This window comes from Equus quagga, chromosome 5, assembly GCF_021613505.1.
Source record: "Equus quagga isolate Etosha38 chromosome 5, UCLA_HA_Equagga_1.0, whole genome shotgun sequence".
Lineage (NCBI taxonomy): Eukaryota > Metazoa > Chordata > Mammalia > Perissodactyla > Equidae > Equus > Equus quagga.
In genome coordinates this window covers 7503651-7524805 of record NC_060271.1, presented here as the reverse complement: position 1 = coordinate 7524805, position 21155 = coordinate 7503651, and the positions used below count along the sequence as shown (strand labels likewise).

Below are 21155 nucleotides of genomic sequence, written 5' to 3'. Positions count from 1 at the left end.
GTATTAAAGTACTTATTTACATGTCTCATCTACCTTTCCAGTCTTGAATTAGTGTACAGAAAAATCGAACAATAAATTACATTAACGTATCAGTCCTGATTCTAAAGTTATATGTCTATTATTTGGCTAGGCAACTTAAACAAGTGCTTAAATGCATTAGGAAACATTCTGCTAACAAAGCTGAATATACAGTTCACAGTCCCACCTATTTATTATGATTTATCTGCCCAGTGACGTTTTTGTTAAAGTCCATCTTTTGGGTTAGGAATGCCTGAAGGGGCACAGCATTAAATAATCGACCTTCTCAGCATTCAAATCTAAATTCTTGATTAGAGCTAATCTTTTTTGTAATTCTAGAATCTATTAGTTTAGTTATGATTTTTAAAATTTTGTGTACAACTACTCCCAATATGTGCTAAAATTCTAGAATCTATTAGTTTAGTTATGATTTTTAAAATTTTGTGCACAACTACTCCCAATATGTGCTAAAAGGTGGCTTCTAAGGAAATTTACAAATATAATATGGTTGTTACAATAATCTAGGTTATTAAATTGACTATAATTGAGTATTAGATTTGATTTTAGGCTTCCTGGCAAATAAAGCAAAAAGAGAAAAGAATAGGTTATGTTAACACTTAGTGTCTATTATTTTTCAGAGACTGCTATACTGAAAATACTTATTAATTGAATACTTGCTTTTTTCTAAGGTAAGAAAGAATGCTGCCTTTGCCTTCATGTCCAACCAGCCAAGAGATATAATGAAGTGGCTTCACCCTTTAAAAAAAATATTGAGGTCAGAAATTTTAAAATTGAGGTACACATACACCAAAAAATCTTATTTTTAAGACTATGATATTTGAGAATATGATTATAAACTTATTCTCACATAAATTCCACTAAACATGAAGTTATAATTTGCAACAGCAAGATAAAACAGAAAACACGGTAAAATTCAACTTTCTCAGCTGAAATCACTTAAAGAGTACAGTCATTTCAAAATTTAAGACTACTACTTTTTCTCTTAGACACCAAACTTACTTATTTTCACAGGAAAATCTTTCACTTTTATTTCACCCAAAACAAGAATAATATAGCTTCTTTATCATTTTACAACCTAATACAGATATGAATCACTCTGTATCTGTAAAAGCTTTCAGCATTGCATCAGGATCTATGGTAAACTGAAATGTGTTGCTTTAAGGGTCAGAAAATCTAACTTGTAGTTTTAGCTTTTCCTTTAAGTAAATGCATAATCTCGAGCAAGAGACTTGACCATATTTTTCTTTTTCTCTTCACTTGCCTAATACCTACTCATAGTTTTCATGGAAATGCAATAACAGATGTAAAAATGCCTCATTATATAATAATATATTTTCATAGTATGAGTAGTTATATATATGCTATTCAAATTGTCCTTTATCACTGGTTTCTGTTATAATTTCAAAAATGTACTCCTATTAAAACAAAAATATACAGAAAAATCGAGTTAGGAAATCTAAACATTCTTAAATTTTAAAATTAGTTTATAGAATTTATTCAGTAAACTCATAAAAGTCAAGATATAATATTATGAATTGAACTATGTCAAGCAATCCCTAAAGGCCAGACAACATCGTTTAAAATATAAATTTGAATTACATCTATACCAAGACTGACGTAGGGGAACAAATCCGTTCAGAATGAACCCAGTTAATTACACAACATTTACATCTGCACAAGGCTAACTGTACTGTATCTGGTAACTGGAGGGATAAACACTTACTTCTTTGTAAAAAACGGCTCCCCAGAAAAGCTTACTTACTGGGAATTCACATATTTGGGGATTCAAAATGACTCATGATGAATGTCATATTAAAAGAAATAAACAGTCCATAAAAAAAATAACTGGATGGAAACATAAAGAAATGTTAATAGTCTTTGAAAAAGAGAATCATGGATAACTTTTTTTCTACTTTTTAGTAATTTTCCTGATTTCCACAATGAATTACCTTAGTAATCAGAGGATAAACAAGGCTTTATTAATTGAGAAAATAAGCATTGCCCCCCAAAAAAGGGAAGAATAGTGTGTATATATAGTATAATTCCATTTCCATAAAGATATGTTTTATATTATTTTAATGTCTGAAAGCTATACATGAATTTTTTTTTTTTTGAGGAAGATTAACCCTGAGCTAACTACTGTCAATCCTCCTCTTTTTGCTGAGGAAGACTGGCCCTGAGCTAACATCCATGCCCATCTTCCTCTACTTTATACGTGGGACGCCTACCACAGCATGTCTTTTGCCAAGCAGTGCCATGTCCGCACCCGGGATCCGAACCGGCGAACCCCAGGCCGCCAAGTAGCGGAACGCGTAAACTTAACCGCTGCGCCACTGGGCCGGCCCCTAGACATGAATTATTAATGTTGGGCATATCTTTGAGGACAGAGACAAAGGAAAGGAGAAGCACAGCTTTACTTTTTACTTAATACTCTTTCATCCTATTCCAATATTTTACAAGCGTGTAATATTATTATTATTATTTTTTGTGTGTGAGGAAGATTTGCCCTGAGCTAACAACCATTGCCAATCCTCTTTTTTTTTTTTTTTTTGCTTGAGGAGGATTAGCCCTGAGCTAACATCTGTGCCAATTTTCCTCTACTTTGTATGTGGGATGCCTCCACAGCATGGCTGATGAGTGCAGTAGGTCTGCACCCAGGATCTGAACCCGGTGGCGCAGCGGTTAAGTTTACGCGTTCCGCTACTTGGCGGCCTGGGGTTCGCCGGTTCGGATCCCGGGTGCGGACATGGCACTGCTTGGCAAAAGACATGCTGTGGTAGGCGTCCCACGTATAAAGTAGAGGAAGATGGGCATGGATGTTAGCTCAGGGCCAGTCTTCCTCAGCAAAAAGAGGAGGATTGACAGTAGTTAGCTCAGGGTTAATCTTCCTCAAAAAAAAAGACCTCTTCAACCCGTGAACCTGGGCTGCCAAAGTGGAGCATGTGGAACTTTAACCACTTGGCCACGGGGCCAGCCCCCAAGCATGAATTATTTTTATAGTAAACATTTAAAACAAATAGAATAAATGTTTAAATGTGCATATAATAATTTTAACACTTTTGGGGACACTCTAACATAACCAGACAATCAATGTACACTACTTTTTCCTATATTATCCTTACACCACAAGCAAGCAGACAATACACATGTTCTCTGCTTTCTCACTGGAGGCATACCATTCATGTTAACTTTATGGGACTTGATTGATTGAATATTCTAACATATACGTGAAAAAAAGCATTTTTACTGAGCTTAAGCAATATACATTACTGTCCTTCCTTCTGCTTGTGTGTGTGTCCTTATGGTTTTACTTTGTTGGTGATGGTTTTAAAAAATAAGTTAAATTTTTACGAGTCCATTACCATTTGTTTCTAAGTAGAAAAGCATTTGTAGGCACTGATTGATCCTTATGTTTAAAGAACTTCTTGGCCTATGCTATATTGCTCATATAAGTTACCATAAACAAGTTGAAATGTTTTCCTAAATGGTATAAATCTGCCCTAACTCATTCCTAACTCATAGAAGTAAGTCCTTGAGATTTATGCTGCAGTCCTTTTCCAGGCTAAAAATTATTTAACTTTACTTTTGACAGGATCAAACTAAATGGTCACCACTGACAAATAAATCATAAGCTTATATATTTTTGTGCTCAATGTACTAAGGAAAATAATTACAGAAGTTAGCATTCACACTAAGATACTTACTTTCAAAGACTCAGGAAAGGCAACTAGTTATAAGAAAATCCTAGTTTTTATACCCAAGACGACATTAAATATATAGAAGGCTTGAAAAATCCAGTGAGGTCGCAGTTTATCACATTACTTGTGTTTAAAAAACCAGAACTCTCAACCGTAAACCATTTAGCATGCTTTAAAAATATGACCCTCACTCAGTATCTAATGGAGTAAATTTGCCCTTGAACTCTTACCTGTAATGCTGCTGTTGAGGAGGAAGTGCCCATGTGATGGTCAGAGCATGAATTTTTCTGATTGGAACAACTAAACAAAAATATTTTTCAAAAGAACATACATAAGTGTTTCTCCATAATTTTTACTACGTCACACAAAAATTTTTTAAATTCAATATATTTCATCCTCCAATAAACATGGGAAGGTTAAATACAATGCAATTATTATTTCAAGTTGCCAATTTTCCAATTTGCATAATGCAATTTTCATAAATTTATTTTCAATCTGGTTTCACAGGTAGAGAAACTACGGATAAAAGAACTATTAAAATATGAAATGCTCCTAAAGATGGATCCCTTCTTGCAAGAAAGGATACAGGACTAGGAGTCAGGAGACCCATGACTGAAATCCAGCCCTACACTCTCTCTTGTTATATGTGTTTACATGACCTTGAGAAAAATCACTTGCCTTTAAATCTTTCTGAATCTGTTATCTTATGGTATGGTGAGTGGGTTAGGCTGAAGTAGCTCTAAGATTCTTCCCAGTGTTATTATTCTATGATTCTATGAAGAGTAAATCTAAAGCCAGAAAGAATACAACCAAAAATAAGTTGCCTCTGGGAAGAGTCAGCTTAGATAGAATGGAGCCAGCAGCAGATAAAGGGTATGACAAAACAATCATTGATCAGAGGAAAGAGACTGGCAGTGGAGTAAAGGAGGAGGAGGAGGGAATACCTAGGCAATTAGGAGAAAGAGAAAAAAATCTACCATGATAAAAAGAGCAAGGAAAGAGAAAGGGTGAATTAAGAATGTTTCTGCAATATTCACTATGGGCAAATTGTTAAGTAAAGTAGAGCATAACCATGTAATGGCTCACTGGGCAGCTATTACAAATATAATATTAAATGAAAAAATCAAGAGATAGAAGTGTACATACTTTATAATCTCAACTACATTAAGAAAATATACCTATAGAAACTCAGAAGGAAACTTGCCAAAATGATTTCTCTGGATGGTAAGATTTAAGGGTGATTTTTCCCCCTATTTCTTCACACTTCAAATTTTTCTTTAACAAAAATTGCTTGTATAATGAAGATAAAAGAAACGCTTTCCAAAGTGTTTTCCCCTCTTCTATTTTTCTCTCTTTAAAGGCAAAAAAGAGAATATAGATCAAATGAAATAGGAAAGAAACAAAAAACCAAAGAACAAAATGAACAAGGGGAAAATAGGAAGAAAGCATGAAACAGACTGAAGCAGCAGCAGGTCCCAGACCAATCAATCTGCTGCCAGTTAGTGGCCTGCCACCTGTCATTAATTGGATCTCCACTGTCCATCTACTCCCTTTCCAACCCAACTGTACTTTCTGTTCTCATTTTAAAAGAAAATTGGCAGCCTCAATTAAGTTTTAGAGAATGTGCTGAAGTTATTTCAAACAGTTTTAAACCTTTGGTTCACAAACCTCTATAAAGTTTGTTAAATGCTGGTGTGTCAAATGGATCCGTTAAATGGCCAAAGTTTGGTTTGGGTAACCCACTGAAAATAAAACAAATACATTAAAATTTAATTGGCAAAAGCCTTTATAAGCAGCATCTTTAGGGACGCCTAACTGATAGGTATTTATAATCTATTCTAGATACTCCTGGCTGAAAAGCATTCTCTAGGCACAAACGAATAGAGGGCAACAAAGCCACAAAATCCTAACTAAACAACCTATTCTTAACCCCAGTCTCAATAACGCAAATGCCTTTAAAACTGACAAGAGATAGAAAACAATGAATTGAAGAGATCTCCCCTCCCAATATTTATTGCCTCTAGCAGCCCCATCCAACTTCAGTTCTCCTCCGATACAAAGCCATTTCAGAAACAAAACATACTTGAGATATTTTTTAATTCGACAAATAAATATGGAGTGATTATTAGGTATAAAGCACTATATTAGGCACTGTGGTATTTAAAAAACATGGATTCTCTTAGAGGCTTCCCATCTGGTTGAAGATATTGTTGCTAATATTTCTCCTAAAACATGGTCAACATGAATTAGGATTAAATACCTAGAAGACTTTTTAACCTGTCTGATTAAGGAACCAAAGTTATTAGTGAATAATATTTAAGAGAATTTTTAAAAATGCTTATCAGGGATTGAAAGGACCTAATGAATGCCTCTATTCAATATACCTCTGATTTTATTAGTAAAGCTTCACAGTAAAACACGTTTCAATCTGCCATTTGTCATTTCCATAGCTCACGCTCATTTCTTGTCAAAACAAACAAAACAATCCCACAACTTTGGCATGGCTTTCATTATCTTTCCATACATAAAAAGCACTGCTAATTACCAATGGAAATTTACATAGAGGCAAATAACAATAACCACTCAGTTGTTATTACAAATTATTCTAATTTTTTTTTTCTTTTTTAGTGAGGAAGATTATTGCTGAGCTAACATCTGTTACCAATCGTCCTCTTTTTTCGCCTTGAGAAAGATTATCGCTGAGCTAACATCTATGCCAATCTTCCTCCATATTTTGTACATGGGACACCACCACAGCATGGCTTGATGAGTGGTGTGTAGGTCCATGCCTGAGATCCAAACCTGCCAACCCTGGGCCACTGAAGTGGAGTGCACGAACTTAACCTCTATGCTACCACACAGGCCTCTGTTCTAATATTTTTAAATCTAATTTTTCTTTCATAAATTTAAAACAATATCTCTTGGAACGAGGAACTGGAAAAAGTCTAGCTTACTCACCTGATGCAAGAAAAACAATCTGACTTCATTTATTTTACTAAAATGCAAACTGCTATGAGTGGGAAGAAAGATTTAATTGCTTCAGAATTAAATTTTTTGTATTCTTTGTAACAAAAATGTAACAATAAAGTGTATTTTAAATATTTGTATTACTGCGATAAATTTGAGATGGACAAAAAATAGTAGCTTTCTGAACTGGAATCCTATAGACAATTTCTAATAAAAGATAATTTGGTTCAACTATACGAAATAGACTTTTCAGGCAGTATGCAAAGTCAATCATCATCTATCAGATTATTTCTTTTATGGGGAAAACCATTTGAAGTTCCAAACAACTGACTTAAAAAACAAACTTTCAGAACACAATCTGTTCCAAGGTAGGGGTACAAGCATATTTACATTCTGCCCCTCAATATAATACTTGCTTTCACAACACAGTGTCAAACACTTTGCACAGTAACAGAAAAGCTCTGAATAAATGTAAAAGGAGGCATATATTCTTCAGAATTACTGCTTACTATAAGTTTACAAGCTCATAAATTCATTTGAACTACAGAAACTGTGGAAACTTGGGTTCTCATCTTAGTTTTCCTGCTCTAATGCTGCAGGAAACCACTTTAGGTCTTAAGTACCCGTTTAAAAAATAAACAAAAAAAACCCACAAAAACCTTTGGACCCATACAAGAAGATATGGCTTCTTTAACTCTAAATGTGTATGTCTTATGAAAATAACTGTCTTACTTGTTTGGTATCTGAGAGAAGATTTCCGTCACCCACTTTTCCAAGGTATCCAGTGTTTCTTAGAGGGGAGGGCAGGGAGGAGACGGGGAAATGCAATGTTGTTATTCAAGGTAGAAATGCAATTAGATTTCTCATAGATCTTTATAAAACAAAAGGATACTTTAATTTGGGCATTACTTGCCACTCCTTAACCAGTAATGAGTAACAGGAAAAATAACAGTAGTTAAGAAAACCTCAAGATACATATAATTTTGTCAGACTCCTTTATTTCTTCGTGTTAGAAAAAGCACACATACAAAAAAAAATTTTATCATTAGGCTAGTGTGAAGGGCCAAGAGATAAGAATACACCACCATCAACCTACCCCATTCCAAAACTTGCTTCCTCTAGGAAGGTTTCTCCCTATTTAACTCACACTACACTGATCCTTCTTGGCATCTCATCAGTACTTTTATAGTCCATTTATCTTACATTAATTTATACTTGCTGAGGTTTTAATCCATAAGTCTTCTTACTAGGTTTCATATTACATGATTTCTATCTTCTGATTCTTTTCTTATCTTTCATAAAATATTCTTTTGAAATTTCTAGTAAAACAGAAGATCTAAGTGAAAAAGGAAACCTTTTAGCTTCATCCCAGTGACTCATTACCATCACTGGATAGTATCTGTTAGGTCCACCAGACACATGAGTTTTATTAACCCTCAAATCAGAAGCCCCAGTACATAAAACACAAGTTGCAAATTAGACTTACCAAGTTCTGAATTTATTCTATACTATTTATCCAGATGTTTCACTCTTAAATGGTATAATAAATGCTAAAGCTCCAAAAATCAATTGAATCTAGGTTGTACAAGGTTCTCTTATCTAATATCTGGGGCTTACTTTAGAAATTTGCAACAAGCATTAATATGCGCTTATATTTGTCATCACAAAGGAAAAGAACGTAAAAGAAACAATACCTAGTTGAAGAAAAATGCATGTTCATGACAGATTTGGAAACAATAATTAATTAAAAATCATAAATTAATATTACATATTGAATATGGAATTACCTATTTTAACAAATGCTCTAAAAGGAATCTAGGACACATTTGTAGTTTGAACAAAAGAATCTACCATACCATATCCATAACTTTACATTCAAGTCAACTTTAGTGGACTAAGTTTGATCCTAAATACAAAAATGGCTTATATTTAAGTGCCAAGCAGCTCTGATCTTAATTTTAACAATGAGAGAATAAAATTGTGTAGAAGGGAGAATCACAGTAGGGTGAGAGGATTACTTTTTCAAAAAGAAATGTGCAAACTATATGATATGTCAAAAACGAGCAGTTTAACAACTGATTGACTTTGAAAAATAGCCTAAGGAGACTGAAATGCAAAGAAAACAAAAGAAAGCTACCATGACTTCTTTAATGAGAAAAGGTCCACTTAAGTTATTGAAGATAAAGATAAAAGGAGCAAAAGAGTAGAGGTATTGATCAGTATTTTACATTTAACATACTTCTGCTATCATCACTATGAGGAGTTTCAATTACTAAAGCCAGACTCCACTAAGGATGAAAAGACTGATATCTTGCCCTATAAGAGTTCATGATGAATGTAGATTAAATGTAAAATAAGAGATAACAGAGACAGCAGCTGAATGTGGCTTAAAAAACCAATTCATGACCTATTAGTACATTAGTATACTCACAGACTCACCTAGAGATAAAACATGTATCTATAAGAGAAAAAACATTTGCCTGAGAATCAGATGATTTTGTGCTTTTCTGAGCTTTTCTACTTGCTATATGACTTCTCCAAATCCTGATTTCCTTTAGTTCATATTAGGGTTGAGCACTAAAATAATTAACAGTGCACTGCAACACTAATCACAGCAAACAAATCTTAAGAAAGCACTACGTCAGAGTAATTCTAAGGGCCACAATATTACCTTTGGATTGAACCACTAAAGTCATGTAATGAGCAGAGTAGTAACGCATCCAGAATTCTCTCAATCTAGCATGTGTATCAGTATTATTCCTTTTTGGCTCATGTTTGAGAGTCTCAGCATTTCCTGTAAAAAGATGAAAAAGACTATAGAAACAACTAAGTTTACTTTGTTAAAAGTTTCTACACCAACAATTCATGCTCTACTACTATACATAGCTAGTAAAGAAACCCAAGTACTCAAGAATATTGAACCAGTGTGTAATAATAATAATAACAACATTAATATAAGACAAAAATTCACAAGAAACAATTCTGAAGTATATTTTAACACATAAAGAATTAACCTCTCGTTGGCAATGTCTTAACAACAGTAATTGCCTTAAGCTTTCTTTCTTAATAATTACTCTAGTATTCAATTCAGGTTTTACCTCTGAATTATTTTACTAATATTCTGCATAATTCTTAAAAATAAATCATAGAAAGCAAGGATGTCATATAAAAATGTATATATCTGTACAAAATACACAGGGACGCAAAACATCCTTTGAACGAAGTACCATTTAGATGAACTTATCCCATATTCTACTTTATGGTCAAGCGGATTAATATGAGGCTGTAACTGAATGCTAACACTAAGAAAAAGCCATTATGAAAAACAGATACCATTTATACAGCTTAGCAGTCAAGCAAAATTAGGTCACAGCTCAAAAACTATTAGAGAAATCACTGCTGAATCTCTGTTGATAAATGGAAATGTCAGGTTTAGGTAATGCACAGACTTTATAATCAGATAAAGACAGGTTTAAATCCCACATCCACACTGTGTGATTTAAGCAAATTAAATAACTTCCTTGAGCCTGTTTCTTTGTCTTTAAATGGAGATGATAATGGTGCCCGGTTCATAACTCTGTTATGCTGATTGAATGCAATCATTCATGTTGTGCTAGCAGAGTATCTGGCACCCAGAAAGCATTCACAAAATGTTAGGTGCTATTCCTGATATAGCCAATGTTAGAGAACCAAATACAGACGTGCTTTAACTCCTTTTTATTTGAAAAGCTATCTACCCTACCCTGAAAGGTAAAAGGTACTTAGCTACCCTACCTTTATAACCTTCCATTCTTTATCAACTTTTCATATTCTCAATCTTAATCAACTAGAAAATATGAAATATGATGAAGTATTCAGTATCTTACCCCAAAAAAATTTCCCCATAGGATGTCCAGGTCTGGCAAGGCTTCCAAACAACATTTCCTTTCTGTTTGCGTCAGAAGGTCTTGCAAGTTGATATTCTGTGAGTTTAAAAGAAACACTTGTAATAAAATGAAATTCAGTATCTGCTTTATACTGGAAATTCAAGCTTACAGAACTGAAAGAAGAGAAGTAACAAAAATTCATTTTAGGAATGTGTTATAAGACTGAAGTGATATAGGTCAGGCTCTATGACTTATATTCTGTAACCTTGGGTTTGAGAGGTTTTCCTTATTTTCAAATGAAACAGGGTAGTTAACAATCTAAAGGTTTCAATTCTAGTACGGTATGTCCAAGATTTTACTGATTAAAGTACTAATAAAATGTTAAAGCAAATTCTTCGTTATCTGGGAACCTTGTCATGTATACTGATTAAATTTCCCCCAAAGCCAACTACGTTGGTAATAAAATATTAATGGTTAAGAACAATTGCTTTGAAGTCAGAAATATCTTGGCTAGAATCCAAGTTCTGCCATTTACTAAGCTGTACAACCTTGAGGAAGCTATCTAACTTTCCTGATTCTATTTTTGCATCTATAAAATGGAGTTACTAGTACCTAGTTCATGGGATTCCTATAAGGATTAAATAAGATAAGATATTTTCCTTTAACAAATATTTACTGAACATCTACTATGTGGCAAGTACTAGTGAATTAGTTGCTGGAGGTAGAAATGTGAATAAAAGGAACCAAGTCCCTGCCTTCAAGGAGTTTAGATTCAAGTAGGGGAGACTAAAAGTAAATAAACTAACAAATAGATTCTAAACATAATGTCAATCAGGGATGGGTGCTATAAAGAAAAATAAACTTGGGTAAGGGAAATGAGAGTGATGACAGGGTGATCATAGAAGGCCTCTCTGAGGAGGTGACAAGTGAGCAGAAATCCAAACAAAGTAAGGATAATGTCATAGGAATATGTGGGAGAAGTCTTCCAGGTATGGAAATTATGAATTCAAAGGCTTTAAGACAAAAAATATCTTAATGAATTCAAAGGCAGCAACGAGGCCAGCGGAGTTGCTCAATAGTTGAAGGAGCTTAGAGCCCAGCAGAAATTACAGTTCGCTATGGTTAAATGCTACAACACATAGAGTATTACGAAAATATTTGAGGACTGTCATCTAACCTAATTTTGTCTTATTTTTGTGTATGAATTTATTTGGGGGATGGGCTCACAGAGAGAGGTTTCCCAGGGAATGACTCAAGCTGAGCCCTGAGTGACAAACAGGGGTTTTCTAGGGAATAGGGAGGGAGGTAGAAATGGGAGTGTACAAAACATTCTAAGGAGAAACATTTAAAAGAGGAAGAGAATATGGCACCTCTGAAAAACAGAAAGAAGGTCAATATGGTTGAATAACGTTCAGAATCAAAGCAGAGGCAAGATAACAGGCTGAAAAGATAAGGAAGACACAATTTTTGAAGAGCTTATCAAGACCTTTGGGAAGTAGTATTGCATGTGTACAAGTACAGATCTTGGTATTATACAGTCATTATTGACTTTGGATCCTTGGGGAAATGACTGAATTTGGCACTTTGGGTTTATTACTTAACCCCTCTAAGGCTCAGTTTCATTATATGTCAAATAAGGATAATGGGGATAATCACAATCACAGTAATGCACACAATAAGTGCTCAATAAATGTTAGCTATTATTATTTATCATAGGAGTAAGGGTAAAGCATTGTAGATGTTTAATAAGGAGAGTGACATTACCAGATGTGGACGTTAGTAAGTTCATTCTGGCTGTAAATGTGGAGAATGGAGTGAAGGGAAGCAAAAGTAGAGATGGGAAAACCAATTAGGGGCCATCGCTGTTATACTCGGTGACGAGAGTGGAAACTAAAGTGACAGTAGGGATGGAAAGAAGCAGAAGCAAGCATATTCAACAAATTAATTCAATAAATTAATTATAAGCCATGAAGTCTAAATCAAGTATGAGACAGTAAAAATATATACAAAACTTCAACAGAGTAGATATAAAAAAATCTCCATAAAAAATATGAAGCTATGGCTATGACACAGGAGAAACAACTCCATTATTAAGTGCAGTAGGTTGAACAGTGGCCCCCAAAGATGTTCACATACTAATCTCCAAAGCCAGCGAATCTGTTACCTTATGTGGTAAAAGGAACTTTTGCATGTAGTTTAATTAAGGATCTTGAGAAACAGAGATCACCTTGGATTATCTGGGCGGTCCCAATGTAATCATAAGGTTCCTTATCTGAGAAAGGCAAAAGGATCAGAGCCAAGAGAAGATGTAAGGACAGAAGCAGAGGTCAGAGAGGAGAGAGGATTCTACACTGGTGACTCCTAAGATAGAGAAAGGAGCCATGCCCTAGGAATGCAGGTGATATCTAGAAGGTGGAAAAGACAAGGAAACAGATTCTCCCTTGGAGCCTCCAAAAGGAATGCAGCCCTGAGGAAACGTTTTAGACTTCTGACCTCTAAAAGTTTAAGAAAATAAATCTGTGGTATTTTAAGCCACTAAGTCTCTGGTAATTTGTTACACCAGCAACTGGAAACTAACAGAGTAGAAATATAAACATATTGACAAAAAGTGATTTAGGAGCCCCTACAACTGATAAAAACAGAGTATAAATATCTGAACACTTACAGAACACACTCTGCCATTTGATTAGATAAAAAAGGGCTTTGGCCATATCTTTGATCTCAATTGCTAAGATATACTATGTAGGCAATTACACATGTTTATGTGAGAGCATGAACTATTACTAAAATAAAGAGCTAATCATTAAGAATAATTTTTTTCTCTACAATCTTCTTTAAGCAATGTTAATTCTATTTTAAAATCTACCCTGTGGTCACTTATGCGAGCTTCTGTTATTAAATGTATTCAAGAAAATTGTAAAACATTGAATAGCCCTATCCACATTGTGCAAATAAACGCTTATAAATGTACATGTATAACCACTCCCTTGAAAGATTAGACCAAAGACAGATTATCAATGCAGGGCACAGTGATAAAGTAATGAAGTTAAAACAAGGTTATAAATCAGGGGTTGGTCCAGTAGCGCAGAGGTTAAGTGCGCACGTTCCGCTTTGGCGGCTTGGGGTTCACTGGTTCGGATCCCAGGTAATGACATGGCACACACCGCCTGGCAAGCCATGCTGTGGTAGGCATCCCACATATAAAGTAGAGGAAGATGGGCATGGATGTTAGCTCAGGGCCAATCTTCCTCAGCAAAAAGAGGAGGATTGGCAGTAGATGTTAGCTCAGGGCTAATCTTCCTCAAAAAAAAAAAACCTAGGTAATAAATTAAAAACTCAGGAAAGAGAGAATCTCTTCCATAAGCAGGTGGAGAGGAATACAGGAAAAGGAAAATGAGAAGATGAATCTACCAGGACAGCTGAATCGCCTTTCACCTCTTCTTAGGTGGAATGAGCCATCCATGCATGCAGACAACTAAAAACATGTTAGCAAGATGAGAATGATAGAAGAAAGACTATCACATCTGAATAGAAGAAAATAACATCTGATTATTGAGTTTCAAAACTGGCTAATGAATATTACAGTAGTTTATTACACCAGTTATGATGTAAAAGCTCCCTCACCTCCCTAATCTCAACTAAATTCTTCATACTTAGAAAGTTAAATGACTAGTGATATATACCTAGCTATTTGTATCAGATCACAAATTGAAATCCAGGCTCCCTATCATCAAAAACAAACAAATGAAAAAAACAAAAAACACCTTTAGCTGAAGTTTATTTTAAACAAAAACTGCTTATTGTATGTGTGCATGTATGTACATACATATCACATACATATGTGTGTATATGTATCTATTTCTGTATATTTCAAAATAAAATATATTCTGATTAAACCTGTAAAATCAAATTAGAGGCTTAATTTTTTAAACCCTGATTGCAACGCACTCTAGAAACTGTATGAAGGAAAACATACTTGAAAGCATTTAAGACACAGAGAATAGTTTCTAGGTCTCAGAAAGTAGGAAAGGCTTTTGGAGTTTTCCTTGGTTATTTTGGTTTTTCAACTACTCAACAAATAGTTATCTGGGCCTAGGATACAACAGACACTGTGGCAGACAAGTAACAAAAATGAAGACTATAAATCCTTGGTTACAAGGAGCTACTACAGCGGGGAGGAATCTAACTCCACCCCACCCTCTCTTACAAATAAATTGAGGGCCAGAGTTAGTGACATTTATGTAAGTATAACATAAGTCTGCTCACTTCCAGACAGATGGCTCTTTCTAGCCATCTGCAGTTTACTCAGCCTCGTGAACGCATTAAGTCATTATTAGAACTAGACACTGAATCAAGCCAGGGAGGAAAATGCTACAAAAGGAGGAGTAAGTACAGAGACCTTGCCTTTTCAGTTGCTGCAAGCCAAGCCTCACCTACATGAACTGGAGTCCCCCCATGTAGAGAATTACGTATTTCTAAGGCTAAAGTAAAGCAAGCAGGGCTATTCTACAATGGTACTATTTATTGGTACACTGCAATTATGAGCTATTTTTGGCACAGCTCTATAACCAAGCCTCACCCTATATCAGCACACAGTTTTTCTTATGATCTTCATTCTTTAAATCCCAAAGATAAGAAAGATAAGAAAAGATAAGGAAAACTCTCAAAAAGTAAAATTAAATGCATTTTCTGCTCAGGGATTTAGCTTCTTCATCCATAAATATATCACAATTGTTTTCAGAACTACCAAAAAGTTCAAGCCACAAAGCACCTACACATATAGGTAACAAAGGATAAGCTATTTAAAATATCAAGATGGTACTTAAAATAAAGCCTCAGAGAAAATGTCTCTTCATGCAAAAAGACTATGTAAACTTTTAAAGTTTGAACACTCAGTATTAGCTTTAAGAATTAGGCTCTGGTCCTGCAAAAGATTAGTCACTATAGTAAAGCCCTCAAAAAGTAGAGGTCGAAAAACTAAAGTCTACCATCCTTTTGATTTATTTTAAATCTATACTGAATTAGACATTTAATGGCTTCCGGAATAAACATGACACATCTATTTCAATTTAGCCCTTCATGATATTAAGATAAAATGGTCACTAGTGATAAAGAGTGATAAATGTGCTAAATAACGGGTTGAACGAAGGAAAAAGTGGAAAGACATAAAGCACTTCTCTTACCACTATCAACTGCTTCAACTTCCCGGTCAATTGCATCTCTGATCATTAGTGGATGGATAAAGAACTGGGCCCATCTGAAAAATAAATAAATAAAAATACCCCTAGCATTTCTGTTTTCGTTCGGTAAAAGCTTTTCATCAGTCAATGTCTATTTCTAATTGAGAAATTTTACTAAGTTGGAGATTTAGCTCCTAATCATGCATATGTAAAATGTAAGTATTCTGCATTTCTATATTTTAAAGTCTACAAACTACTTTTTTTCATTATAAAATATAACACCCATACAGAAAAGTATGTAAAACATGAATATACAGACTAATCTATAACTATAAGGTAAACACCTGAGTGGCCACCACCCAGGTCAAGAAACAGACTACCGTCAGAACTCTAGAAGCACTCAGCACCTATCTGATCTTCAGAGTAAATATCCTGAATATTATGGTTATCACTTCTGCTTTTCTTTACAGGTTTATCACGTATATATCTGTATTTCTAGACCAGTGTTTCTTTTCTTTTCCTTTTTTTTTTTTTTTTGAGGAAGATCAGCCCTGAGCTAACATTTGCTGCCAATCCTCCTCTTTTTGCTGAGGAAGACTGGCCCTGAGCTAACATCCATGCGCATCTTCCTCTACTTTACATGTGGAACACCTGCCACAGCATGGCTGACAAGCAGTGCCATGTCCGCACCCGGGATCCTAACTGGTGCCCCCCAGGCCACCGAAGTGGAACGTGCGCACTTAACCACTGCGCCACCGAGCTGGCCCCTAGACCAGTGTTTCTTGATCTTTTTTTTCATCATCAATCCTAAGGCGCCTTTTCAAAAATTTTCTCCTAATCACTCCCCTATAAAATTTTAGTACCACAGACATACTATCTGTTTATATACTATATGTTTATCCATGATTTTACAAATAAAAAGCATATAAAGCCTACTCTTTTTATTCAATGGGAGGTTATAAATGATTAAAGAAAATTTTAAAAGTTAAAATTTTGAAGGCTACTATATAGTATTTCACTTAACTTTATAATGTATTTGTTTTTAATGTAATTTATTTACTTAAATTGTGATGCATCAAAGTACATATGCAAATTATCCATTTATATAACAGTGATGCAATTAAATTTTTTAAAAATTAAAATTTATTTTTCCAGCAGAAGTAAAACCATTGAAAAAATTAATTTCCTACAATATGTAATAAACTTTTTTTGCTTTATCTGAGAAGAAACTTTTAACTTAATTAGCTACTAGATACTCATTAAGATATCAAGATTCACTAAGATATTCAATATTTTTTTCTTTTCAGTATTTGGTATAACTAACGATGGGTTGAATAATTTTTGTTCCATTAAATAATAGAACAGAGAAGATTTTTATTTTATTCTAAAAACCAAATTCACACACAAAGGCATGGAATATCAAATATAAACAACATCCACAAGGCAGCCATTGGCAACCAAATGGCAAGTGGAGCTCACTTCTAGCAATGACTTCGAGATAAGCAATGATTTGAAAGTCCTCCAATCATTTATCCACCAGTTTTGTAGCACTGACCTTGCATACACTTTGTCTATCTTCCATGAACTCAATGTCAGTGTAAATGGTGCTCATATGCTACTTGAGAAAACTCAAAGAGAAAGTAAATAATAAAGATTTTGCCAGGTAGGGTTAAGCTTTGGAGCGCCATAAACCATCATAATATTGAGCATTTTTTCACCCCCCGGGGACCCATTTTTGCCACCAAAGTGAACAATACCACCTCCACTGAGAATGCATGTTCTAGACAACATTTTGTTTTTGAACTTTATATAAGTGGAAATACACCTGTATATACTATTTATGTTGGATTCATTGAACAATACTATGTTTTTAATATTCATCCATCATGGCACATGTGGCTATGGTTCATTTATTTTCATTGCAGTAGAATTTTCCACTGTATGAATTTATCCATCCATTCTACTGCTGATGGACATGTGGGCTTGTTCTGGTCTTGGACTATTACAAACAATTCGGTCATAAACATTCTTATAAACGTGCACTGGGGCACACGAGCACAAGTTTATCTAGACATACATGTAGGAAAGGAACTCCTCAGGAACGGCATATGCATGCATTAGTTCTACATCACTAGATGGTACCAAACTTTTCCAAAGGGACTCTACCAACTTACACTTGCATCAGCAGTTTCAGCTCCTCTGTTCCTCCACAAACCTCACCCCTACTTGGTGTTTTCAGACTTTAAAATCTCCTGCAACATTTAGGACAGTTAAATCTACTGGTTTTAATTTACGTTTTTCTAATTCCTAAGGAAGTTGAACACCATTTCAGATATTTATTAATAATTTTAATTTCTTCTTTTATAAAATGCCTGTTTAAAGCTTTTTTTCTATTAGGTTGCATTTTTTCTTGTTGACTCTAGTAATATATATATAATTATCCATTTATATATGATATAATTATATATATCTCTCATATATATGATATGATATATTAAAAATCAATTCGTTTGTTATACGTGTTGCAAATAAATCTTCCACTTTATACTTGCTTTTTCACACTGTGTGGTATCTTTTGATGAATATAACATACTACCATTTTTCCTCTGTTCGTGGTTTTTGTGTCTTGTTTGATAATTTTGACTTAGGCTAAAGTCACATTTATCTCTAAAACTTTTAGTTGTACTTGTCACTTTTTGGTCTATAATCCAGTTAGAATTGATATTTTGTGTATGTTATGAGGTAGGGAATCAATTTTGTTTCTGCCTGTATAGAAGCCCAACTGTCTTGGCATCACTTCTTTAAAAAGTCCTTTCATCATTGCTCCATATTGCCCCTCCCAAAAATCAAGTGTCCACATATGTGTTGGTCTATTTCCAGTATCTCTGTTCTGTTCCATTGGTCTTTTTGCTTAGCCCTGTGCTAACACCATAATGTCCTAATTATAAAACAAAGTAGTATCTAGTAGGTCAATTCCTGCTACCTTGTTATTTTTCCAATTCAAAACTATCTTGGCTATACTTAGCCCTCTACCTTTCCTTATAAATTTTAGAATTAGCTTGTCTATTTAAAATTAAGTAAATCTTCTGAGATTATGGTTTCGATATCACTGAATCTGTACATTAACTAGAGAAAACTAACATGACTAAAAAAATAAGGCTTCAAATCCATGAATAGTATTTCTCTCGATTAATTTAGGTCTTCTTTAATATCTTACAACAAGGTTTTAACATATTTTCCATAAAGAGGGCTTATAAACCAGCCCTGGTTGTCTAGTGGTTAAGTTGGCACTCTCACTGCCACAGCCAGGGTCATTTCCAGTCATGGAACCACACCACCTGCCTGACAGTTGTCATAGTGTGGCAGCTGCATGTTGCTGTGATGCTGAACGCTATGTCACCGGTATTTCAAATGCCAGCAGGGTCACCCATTGTAGACAGGTTTCAATGAAGCTTCCAGACTAAGACAGACTAGAAGGACCTGGCCACGCACTTCCAAAAAATTGGCCACAAAAACCCTATGAATAGCAGTGGAGCACTATCTGATACAGTGGCAGAAGGTGAGAGGATGGTGCAAAAAGACCAGGCAGGATTCCACTCTGCTGTACACAGGGTCACTGGAGTTGGAATTAACTCGATGACACTAACAACAACAAAAAGAGGTCTCGTACATAACTTTTGGAATGATTTCTGAGTGTTTGATTATTTTTACAGCTTTTATAAAGGTTTTTAATTTCCATTTCTAACTGTTGCTGCTACATACAAATACTATTGACTTTTATATGTTAAAAATATTATCATTTTTATTTTGCATATAAAGCTATGTTACTAAATTCTGTTAATGTTAAGAATTTATCTGTAGATTTCGGATTTTCTATGTTCACAGTTGTATCATCTGCTATGACAGTTGTGTATTTTGCTTATTTTTCTTTCCTGCCTAGTAGAATGATAACAGAAGCAATCACAACCTGCATCTGTCTTGTTCCTGATCTCATCTTGAAAGCTGTCAAAGTTTCACCATTAAATATAAGGTTTGGTTTAACACATCAAATATCACATTAAGAAAGTTGCCTTATACTCTGTTTGCTAACAGCATCTTCAGGGATACTGAATTTTATCACACTTTTTTTTCTACATACATTATATATGTTTTTTTCTCCGATCTGACAATGTGATGAACTACATTAATTGATTTTCTAATGTTAATCCTCCCTCATATTTCTAGGATGAACCCAACTCAGTATTGCTATATCATCCTTATTATACATTGCTGTTTGTGAGTAGTCTGGTCTATAATTTTTCTTAAATTACACTTTCTTATAGCAAGGTCTTGCTACCTTTATAATTTACAGAAGAATGATTTCTTCATTCAAGTTTTTACAGAACTCTAAACCTACAAGTTTATTTTTGAGAAGATTATGCATTGCTGATTCATTTCAATGATTATAAGATTATTCAAACTTCTTCATTATAATTTCTCCTGTGTGAGTTTTATAAATTAGATTTCTAAGAATTTAGGTACTTCACCTACTTTTTTCATTTACTGGCATACGTTGTTCAAAATAGCTTACTGTATTTTTACTGTCCGCAAGAACATAAATCACATTCCTTTGCATTCCTGATATTTGCACATACTCTCTTCTTTTCCCTTGACCAGTCTCGTGAAAGGTGCTTCTATTTGATCAGTTTTTTCAAAGAACCAACATTGAGCTTTCTTGAAACTCTATCAGATGTTTGTTGTTTCCATTGAGAAATAATTCACATTCCACAAAATTCCCCCTCTCAAGTGCACAATTAAGTGGATTTTACTACATTCATAGGACTGTGCAAACATTACCATTGTTTAGTTTCAGAAAATTTTTATTACCCCAAAATAAACTCTGTACCTGGTAACAGTCATTAGCCATTCCCCCACCCTCCTAGCCCCTGGCAACCACTAATCTACTTTTGGTCTCTATGGATTTGCCTATTCTAGACATTTTCTTTAAATGCAATCATACACTATGGGGCCTTTTGTGTCTGGCCTCTTTCACTCAGCATAATGTTTTCAAGATTCATTCATGTTGTGCATGTATCCCTTCTTATTGCTGAGTAATATTCCTTTGTATGGATATACCACATTTTGTTTATCCATTTATCAGCTGATGGACATTTGGGTTGTTTCCACTTTTAACCTATTTAAGAATAATGCTTTTATGAACATTCATGTACAAGTTTTTGTGTAGACATATGTTTTCAATTTTCTAGGGTATATACTAAGAACGGAACTGCTGGGTCATATGGTAACCCTATGTTTAACTTTTGGAGGAAGCACTAAATCATTTTCCAACACATCTGCAGCACCAGTAATGTATGAAAGTTCACATTTCTCCAAATACTAAGCACTAACTAATAATAGTTACTGTT

The 21155-nt window shown here is 34.5% G+C and overlaps 1 protein-coding gene across 4 annotated transcripts in view; it reads right to left on the bottom strand.

Annotated features, from left to right (window-relative positions):
* NRDC (nardilysin convertase) overlaps positions 1-21155 on the bottom strand; it is a 95678-nt gene that overhangs the window by 25775 nt on the left and 48748 nt on the right. For all 4 annotated transcript variants that reach the window (XR_006888604.1, XM_046661102.1, XM_046661103.1 and 1 more), the window contains 7 exons: positions 15754-15827; positions 10571-10666; positions 9376-9498; positions 7437-7494; positions 5406-5479; positions 3968-4037; positions 697-774 (listed from right to left, as the gene is read on the bottom strand). Coding sequence is in view for 3 of the 4 variants with exons in the window: in XM_046661102.1 (XP_046517058.1) it covers positions 697-774; positions 3968-4037; positions 5406-5479; positions 7437-7494; positions 9376-9498; positions 10571-10666; positions 15754-15827 (573 nt within the window). In the remaining variant the exon portion in view is untranslated. The remainder of the gene's footprint in view (positions 1-696; positions 775-3967; positions 4038-5405; positions 5480-7436; positions 7495-9375; positions 9499-10570; positions 10667-15753; positions 15828-21155) is intronic.